The sequence below is a fragment of the Cyprinodon variegatus genome, unplaced genomic scaffold (assembly GCF_000732505.1).
Source record: "Cyprinodon variegatus isolate N-32 unplaced genomic scaffold, C_variegatus-1.0 Scaffold1045, whole genome shotgun sequence".
In the NCBI taxonomy this organism is placed as follows: domain Eukaryota; kingdom Metazoa; phylum Chordata; class Actinopteri; order Cyprinodontiformes; family Cyprinodontidae; genus Cyprinodon; species Cyprinodon variegatus.
In genome coordinates, this window is record NW_015151498.1 from 264750 (window position 1) to 274346 (window position 9597).

General features: G+C 41.9%; 1 protein-coding gene across 1 annotated transcript; it reads right to left on the reverse strand.

The window, feature by feature from the left end:
• Positions 1-1495: 1495 nt before the first annotated feature.
• LOC107101009 (wolframin-like) lies at positions 1496-9008 on the reverse strand. Its single transcript, XM_015399744.1, has 9 exons — positions 8630-9008; positions 6753-6829; positions 6450-6594; positions 6163-6336; positions 6004-6084; positions 4841-4998; positions 4444-4680; positions 4218-4336; positions 1496-3410 (listed from the first exon to the last, which is right to left on the reverse strand). Exons 1-9 carry the CDS (start codon positions 9006-9008, stop codon positions 1868-1870), a joined length of 2913 nt encoding a protein of 970 aa, XP_015255230.1. The 3' UTR covers positions 1496-1867.
• Between the last annotated feature and the right edge of the window lie 589 nt (positions 9009-9597).

Consider the following 9597-nt stretch of genomic DNA (forward strand, 5'->3'; position numbering starts at 1 on the left):
GGAAAGCCTGCAATTGATGGAAGAATGTATTTTTTTTCTCTACTGGAAAATTCTGCAGAAACATGTAGCCATTTGTCCCACTCTGGTTCTGTAGCAATCAGCAAAATTTCAGAATAAATACCACCTTTGAATGACTGAACGACAGCAGAACTGTTTTTAAAGGCTTAGCTGAAATCTGGACTTTATTCCCCTTTCAGATACTGTAGCAGGACTTTATAATGTTAATGATACCAGAAAACCCTTCAATAAAGTGCCTGTCTGTCTGTGTACAGGGTAAACTGAAAAGTTATGGTGTCCCTTGTGGCAAGGAAAAATCCATTAAATGTTGGTGATGATCCAGATCATAATCTGGATACAGGATTTAAAAAAAAGATTCCATAACATTGTGAGACAGGGGTATTTGCAGTTCACCACTAAACCAGAGGGTGGCAGCAGTGACTATTGACAGCATCAGCATCGGACTCAAAAAGTCTGGAGGTATTTTACTGAAGACAAAAACATGAGAAAAAAAAAAAAAAAGAACGTTGTTGGTTTGTTAGTAGACTTATGAACAGATCTTATGGACTTTTTTTTTTAACCAGATGTGTGCCCCATGCCAAGGAACTAAGGAACCTAGCTATAGGGGTAAGTCACAATATGGGGCAAATTGGCTGCATGGCGCAAGTCTGCGCTCGCCAAGTTCTTTTCTAGTTTGAAAGCTGTTTTTGTATCTAATTAGGCTAGCTAAATAAAAAGAGAGAACATTAAAAATTGTTTGTTTGAAACATATATTCATTGAAAAGAGGAAATCTGTAAAGAAGCCTTTTCCCACCACTGTATTTAGACACATTTCAAGTGAAGAATCAGAGATTTAATCCCCCCAAAAAGGTACTGTATTTACCCTATAGTCAGCAAAGTTAAATCATTTAGTGTTGATTGGAAATCCTTCAAACGGTAAATCCTTCATTGGATAAACAATAACAGAGTCTTTCAAAGTGAAAGCCAGAGAAACTTAAAACTGAAGAGTTTAGCCCAGATTTTAGACGGGTTTGATGGGAAACTGTATGAATGGAAAAAAAAAAAAAACATTTTTACTAAATGGACCCCAAAGGTCAGCACACATACAGCTTAAACTCGATGAAATGTTTCTACATAACTCAGGAGAGTAGTAGCAGCAGGCAGTAAATCCTAATTACTTGGTGTTTATTCTCTCTCTCTGTCGTCACCTTTATGTTTTGGCTCAAAAGCTTTAAGAACTCAAACATGTATTTCCAGATAAAGTGTGCCTTATAAAAGTATTCACACCCCAGTGATCCTTCTACAGCCCGTCACATTACAACCAGCAACATTTGCACCAGATTTTATGTGATAAACCTACAGAAATGGGGCATAGTTAGAAAGCGAGTTACAAACATTTTGTTCCTCAACTTTTACTCTGATGCAGAGTAAACTATTTCTTCCAGAAATTCGTAATTAAAGCTAATGCTGCTCATAACCCTGAAAACACTGTCATGATGCTGTGGGGATTAATTGGTGGAAGATGAAAATATTTTCTTTAAAAGACTTAAGGCTGTGGCAGAGTTTCACCCATAAACACCAAAAAAAGCGACCTTTTTCTGCCAGAACAACCCAAACCTAAAATAGCTCAGATACTGAGTTTCAATCGATGTTAACGGATATTCCTAATCAGGCAGTGTAAATCCCCAATAGGTCTGCAGCTGCTGATACGCTGAGTATTGTGGTTGTAATGTAAGCAGCGTGAAAAGGTCTGAGGAGTACGAGTGCTTTTAGAAGAAACAGTGAACGCCTGAGGATCTGTTTAGTCTCCTGTAGTCAGTCACCACTATTAAGAACATTGTTGTATAACCATTAGTGTTCTTAGCTATCTCTATCCATCCTGCTCCACGCTTTCTGTTTCAGTCTCTGTCTGCTCTTCCAGCCGAGCGGTCAGGAAGGGGTTGAAGAAGAAGTCGAACCCAAACTGGAGGGCGTTCTGAGCCGTGCGCCTCCAGTCGTGCTCGATCTTGTACTGCTTGCGGCCGAGAGTGCGGGCGTCCCCGCAGGACATGCAGTGGATAGCCTTCATTTCAAACACGGGCCATTTGGAGCCTAAACGTCCCTCCAGGATGGTGCTGAACTCCACTAGGCTGCCGGCGTTCAGGTGTAAAAGCACAGACTTGAACTCGTTGCTCGCCCGCAAAACGATGTCCTTGGTGGCATCTTCGTCCTCTATGATTGTCCCGTCTTTAGTCTTCCTCTCTAGCGGCATGCCCAGGGTGACCTCAAACTTGTAGCGGTCAAAGCGTTTGACGTGGCACTCGTGTTTTGCCAGAGTCTTTAGCTTGCAGAGCGGATCTACGGAGGGAGGAGCCGGAGCCGGCCGCGGTTGGGGTTCATTGCCGCCACTTTTGTTCTTATCTTCACACAACGGATAAGGTTCTCCGTACAGACAGCGCATCCAGTTTCCTAGAAAAACAGGCAGCAGGTTGATTACTGACTGGGGCCCATTCTCAATATCCGTCACACGGACGTATTTGAAGCGTCCCGTCCAGGTGACCCTGTGTCCTTCCAGGTGAGAGCAGAGAATCTGAGTTTGGGCCATGTTGGACTCCTTCCAGGCCAGCGGCCCGCAGAGGTTGCTATATTCAGGCCACGTCAGGGTGGAGTTATACACCTTCATTCCTTCAGATCTGTAGACGTACATCCAGCAGAAAAGCACCACTGCACTCAGCCACACCAGGATGAGCTTTACGATGCTGCTCCGTGACAAAGACCTAAAGACAACAATGGGGTTGAGGCTGAAGCGAGTCCAAAGCCTCAACACCACTGGCACAAAGCAGACGATCAGTGTGACCACCATCTTTGTTACCTCCAGGGTGAGAAACCACTGCACTAACTGGATCATAATCATGGCAGCCAGACCCAGTGAGAGGACAGGAAGGGCAAAAAGGAAGAGGAGATAGCCCACGCAGGTCCGAATGAGTCCTATAGCTGTGGCGTTATTGAGAAACACCAAGCAGAGCTCACACCAGGTAAAGCAAACCAAGTAGGGCACAAGGCACAGGTAGGTACCCTTAAAGCCTCTCAGCTGGGCCATACGGAAGAGAAGATAGACGAGGTGTCCGTATAAAAGGCACGGCACGCCCAGGTTTAACGCCACAGCGTCCCCGAGAGGCACGGTGATGAAGGTGGTCCCAAAGATCCGGAGGGACCAGAGGGAGGCAGGCAGGTGCTGAGTGAGGGAGCACGCTCCGGAGAGGACCTCTGTGAGAAGGGCTTTACGAGCAAACAGCTGAGCTGAGGCGTGGAGGCTGAGGAAGGCAGTGATGGTGAAGAAGAGAGCCACGGCAGCTAGTTCTGAGCACGGGATCCAGGATTTATCGGCCACCGGGAAGGAGAACACGACAAAGACCACAGAGAGGAGGAAGTACCTAAGAGGAAACAGGAACCACATTTTTAAATCTGGGTGTACTCTTAAAATGGGAATGCATGCATGTAGATCCTTTAAAGACAAATCTAAACTAGGCTGATAGATAATGATTTGTCACAGAATCTAATGGATTTCTGCAAACATGCGTGCACTACACAGGTTTAAACTAATTAGTTGATTTGACCTCATCTCAAATGACAAATACTCGCCTAGCACTAAATAATATTGGGTTATATTCGTCTCAGCATGTTGCACCTGGACCACAAACATCCTGCAGCCATCCAAGAGCTTCTGTCCCAGGCACAGATTTAACATGTTGAAAAAAACTGGAAGGCAATTAAGTCTGAGCAGAAGACACCAGCAAGATCTGCAGCTGAAATCAATTAAGCCAACATTTTTTTAAAGCCAGATGAGACAAAGTCAGTTGCAATGACGACAAAGAATATAAAGAGGTCATGAGAAAACTTGCAGACCCAAAAGCATGATAGTGGCGGTATCATGATGTGGGAGTATTAAGCTCAAATTGTTGATTGCATTCCACAACAGAAGGGCTCAACAGTAAGAGGGCTGAAGCGTAGACACAGAGAGGAATATGAGTTTGGAATATTCCCATCTAAACAACCAATAATGTTTCGATAGCACTTAAAAGCTGACTATCAACAAACTGAAACTGGTTTTACCAAAACAAATAATAGTTCTCTAAAAGAAACAAAAAAAAAAAAATTTAAAGACCCAACATAACATGGCATCCAAGCACATGATGACAGAATAAATAAAAAAAGGAACTAGTAAACAGAGGTAATCTTACAGGTAAGGTTCTAAATGTGTCCATCCAAAGTTGGTCTCTGCCTGCTCCAGATCCAGACCAGGCTCAAACTGAGCCAGCAGGTCTGTGAGAGCTCGGAAATTTTCCCACGCCTTTGAATTCTAGAAAAAAACAAAAATAATAATTCATAATTTCTCCATCCTTTCCTCCGAGCCCGTGGAGTGACTGTGACCAAAGCAACGATTTGAGACAGCAATCTCTAACCAACCTGAAACACCCGCAGAGTGCAGATCACCATGGAGAAGAAGGACAGGTAGAAAACCAGCAGAGGGATGAGGAAGATGAAAAACTCGATGGTGAGGTTAGAGATGATGAAGAAGAAGACCAGTGCGTTAACGTGGTGAGTGGGGATGAGGGCGCTAAGCCACTGCATGCCGGCCCGCGACGCCCAGTCGATGAGATGCTCCTTTATTTCCAGAAGAGCGTGAAGCGGGAACTTTAGCATCTGAGAGAAGCACAAGAAAATCAGAGGAAGTCAGCTTGGAATTACCTTTCCATTTATAGCTAATATTATTTATATTTAAAGTGTATCTAAACTGTTAAATCTATAGCAAAATGTTAAAGCTTAATAGATAGATAAATAACTAAACAAACAATTGTCTTACCTTCTGATGCAGTGGCAGTTCATCTGGGTTTTTTACCACCACATCGTCGTAATCATCATCATCATCGTCCGCTGAGGCCATGAACGGTGACGGTGCAACACCCTGAGCATATTTCTTAGTCATCTCAACAAAATCATCAAGACCAACATGAGAATTGCCTGCAAAGAAAAGCCAAAAACAATCAAGCTACTTATCTCAAGATAAAATAAAATGTGATTACCCTTTGTGCGAAATGTTAAAAAGTAATCATGCGTCATATCAAATATTCTAACTCCCAGATTCCACATCTTCTGTCCCCGCTCCGCTCACGTACGTCATGGGCTACACTTAAGCAGTAATGGTAATCAATGAGACCTGTTCCACCCAACACTACTCCTCTGCACGTCAGCGTCCACGTACCTCTTCTCTGTCCTTCACCGTCAAAATACGGAGCCAAGCTATTTTTTGCTCCAATACGGTCGGTTGGAATCCAACCAGTTCAGGATCCGCAATTGCAATCGCACCAAACAGGAAAAATAAAGTCGAAAAGATCTAATTTGTCAAATTAATATATGGTGAATATATTATATTATTATATATTATATTGGTAAATACAAGTTAAGAGCATAATTCTTATATATTCCCAAAAACTAAGACCGTTTCATAAAATTTTTGGACGCAAACCATTCATACTTCAACATACCAGCAAGCCGATTTCTCATCTCAATGAAAAATATTTATATTATACTCAGAGGCTTAAAAGTTTCATCAAATCCAGTCACAACAACTTCTAAGAACGTATCTGACAACTAAAAAAACTAACTTTTTATTCCAGGCATGAATGAAGAGATGCTGAGTTTTGAAGTAGAGAACAAACCAATTTTGTATGATCCTAGTTATCCGTATTAAAAAGACCCAAAATGAAAAGATAATGTTTGGGCAGAAATGTGTGTTATTGATGCTGATGATGAGTTTTAATTATGTCATATTAAATTTAGCATTCATTATCGCATGTTTTGTTCCTATGAATTAAATAATAATATCACGTATGCTCTCCTCGAGCTCCAAGGAAGTTGGAGAGGAGCAAGACGGGAGGAACCGCGGAGGCTGTAGGCTTTGTTTTGGAGCGGAGCGGGGCGTTTACGGAGGATGTGGGATTACTGTGTAAGAAAAAACATGCGTACCTTCTCTGGAGACCATAGTCTCCAGGACTCTCCTTTGCTTCTTGGTGGAGCTGTTGAGTGGGCCTGAGCAGATTGGTTTGCCTGAAACAGAAGATACTAGTAAGTCATAGAAGAAATGAATCATGGTAAAGCAGAGAACATGGCTTTTCCTTTCAGCACCTGGTTCTATGTGAACATGCTCCACATTCTCCAGCAACTCAGACACCGCCACAGACTTCTTCTTCTCAGGGTTGAGCTTGTAGTACATGAGCAGAGCTGCTTTCCTGACTCCCCTCTCAAAACGTGTCTCTGTGCACAACTTCTTAACCTCCTCAAAGTTCTCCAAGGTAATCCCTGCAGAACAGAGAACATTACCAGCATTTAAAAAAAGAAAAAAAAGAAAAGAAGCTATACTTGATCAAACGTCTGCAGTCGCAGGTTGAGGGAAGCTTAGATTTTTCGGTCACCTTTCCTGGATTTCAAGCACTGCTGCAGCAGTTTGACGGCATCTTTGCGGCCCTGCTTAGCAGCCTGGACCAGCCAGGTGACTGCTGTGCAGTTGTTCAGCTCCTCGTTGCTTTCTTCTGCCAAGGCCAAAAAGTAACGTCCCATCTGGACACACACATTTATGTTCGAAGTTTTAAATTTGCAAAACAAGCACCACTGTGGCTTATTGACACACCGACCCTGAATAACCATCATTTATATTGACTCAGCTGGTCTGCTGTTTCCAACATATGGTCAACCATTTCTGCTGGATGTTCACTGACCTTTGTTTGTGCTTTAGCATCACCTGACTTTGCCCTCTCCTCCAAAACCTCCAAACGGACTTCCTCCTCCGTTTCATCTGAAAAAAAAAAAACAACAACAACAAAAATCAGTTTAAAGAGCTTTTATGGGTCTTAACAATATGATACTTTTGAAGAGTAATAAAAAGTTGTTTCTGTTGCTTTTGAAAGGTCTTAACTACAAACTTTTGTGTATTTTGTTGTGGTAACTTTCCATTCAAGCCCCTTTACTCTAAACCCACAAAATAAAAATCCGCTGCAGATATTTAACTTCAGAGGTTACCTAATTGTTGTCATTAAAATGTAATATAAGCTGTTCTATGAAGTTTGTTAGAGAATATCATGAGGAACAAGGAACACAGCAGACAGGTTCAGGGGTTAAGTTGTTTAAAACAATATCCCAATATCCCTTTAATCAGCTCACAGTTCCTGTACTATATAAAAACAAACCAATCAAGATGAGGCTGACCACCTACAACAACAAGAACAGAAGCTGCCTGAGGGCCCACTTACTGCCCAGTCCCAGTTCCGAGTCAAAGCAAAGAGAAGATGGGATTAAAATGTCACAAAAACACAGAAAGTATGAGGAAGAAGGCTGGGCTGGGTAAAAAAAAACAAAGCAAAAAAAACATCCCAGGTCATGGGGGGCCACCATGATTAGTTAAATTTAATGGGGACACCATAAGATGCATGCATACATCTAGTAGATTCCAAAAAGAAATATATCGGGAAAGCAATGAATTGAGTATAAGAATACTATTTGTCAGAGGTAAGGGAAAATTTATTAGAATTTTCTTAATTGATAATATATGTAATATTGATCCACATATTAAGTAATTAATAATAAATCAATTTTTGATTACATTATAAGAGCCATGTTTTGGCCCAAACATAGACGTCGGAACACTGGGTATATATGACCTGTACACCAAACGGCCAGCCCAGGTCTGCAAGCAGCTGCTCCGGTGTGAGGAAACCAAAATGGATTTTTTAGGTCGTCATGCTAGTTTATTTTATGCAACATTAACACTGAATATCCCTAAAAAAGCATCATGCTGTTGCTAAGCTTTTTTTCCCCCCAAGAAACAACAGAGCTGATCAGTATTTTTTTTTTTTTAATTGAAGGAAATTAGAAGAATGTGGACCCAAGTTACAAACACTATCCTGTCAGAATCAGCTTTGACCTTTATTAACCTTATTTTGTTCTCACTATCCTCCTCAGTCAATCACTGACCTAATCGCTACCATCCCCTGTTCTCAGTAGGAGCTACAGCTCAACCGTACACTATATCTGATCAAATAAAATGTTACTCTCAATCTTTCCATGAACTGACCTTTCCAGAGGGGTTGAAGGGGATGCTGGTGAGAGGAACAGTGGTCTCAGAAAATACTGAGGATATCTAGTAACAAGTGTCTGGTGTCCACTGCTGTTATCCTGGTACTCTGCTCAGACTTTCACACTCAATCTGAACCCAAAAATAACCGGTAGTTTTCATACAGTAAAGGGCTGCTGCCTTTACCAAACATCCAAGGCTAATGTCATAGGTTTATATTGGAAATTGATATTTTCACAAATAAAAGCTCCTGTTTTACATTTTCATGTAAAGTTACTCATCTTTATATCATTGCAAAGACTAGCAACACTGCACGCATTTAATGTCTACTTGACAACCAGACAGCAGAGAACAAAACAAAGCAGAAAAAACCTGAAGAGAGTAGAAAGGGTGGAGCTACTTTGCATTTCTGTTGGTTATGGAGACGCTACAGTACCTGGGAGAGTTGGCTGCACTGATTGTAGAACAAGTGCAAAGTGAAACTAAGCTATGGAGCCTGTGTTTGGGCTCAAAGGTCAATATTACCTGGTTCAGGTGAGGTAGCTGATGGAGGCGCAGCAGCAGCTGTTGATCCATTTAGAAGACTCCCTGTTGTTGAGGCTGCGTTCAACTGCGATCGGCCCGGCTGCGAAAAGCTTCTGGTGGGCTGGCGGGGAAATGAGGATGGGGTTGAAGAGAGAGAGGAAGAACGAGAATGAAGCCTTTGAGGTATCACAGGTGAGGCGGTGGATGGAGGAGATGATGGAGTGGTGGGAGGCGTTGGTAGTGTGACTTTATGTCTCTGTGGCTCATGGGTAGAGGAGCTCACAGATGAACCAAGAGAGGAAGTTCTAGACCTCGAGGAAGATGGAGAGGAGGGGTTAAGCTCCGGTGCAGGCGGGTTCCCAGTGGATGAAGGATCCATGCCTGAGTAAAAGAAGAAGAAAAAGCAAAGCTATGCGATTAAATCACTTAATTTGCCTTTGAGTGAAACAGAGGTCTGTCTGATCAGTCTGTAAAACTCTTAAAAACTCTAGAACTTCACACCTTAAAGCCTCAAATTGGATAATTTTATAAGGATTTTAAATGGTTGATCAACACAGAATAGTAGTACTCTTTCTATAAATCTCTTTCTATAAAAAAAACTTGGCATTGAATTTTATTTACCACATTCCACCACGAAAGCCCTGAATAAATTCAATCAAACCAAATATATTAAGAGCATCCCTGAAAAATGTTATTTAATTTTATTAGAAATACATTTGTTCTGTTCTACTGGACAAATAAATCCTCACACAAAGAAGCATTCCAATCTGGAGGTGCAGCAGGGATTCAAAACTCAGATGGGGGCGAAAAGGTTTTGGCACACCTGCACAAAAACTATGAAAAAACGTATTACTGTGCGGAACCCTGAACACATCATTATGATTGTAGCGCCATGATGCGCTGGGGATGCAGTTGGGTTAAAAACAGAAACTTTCTTAGAGAAAACTCGAGACCATAGAAGAGGTTCA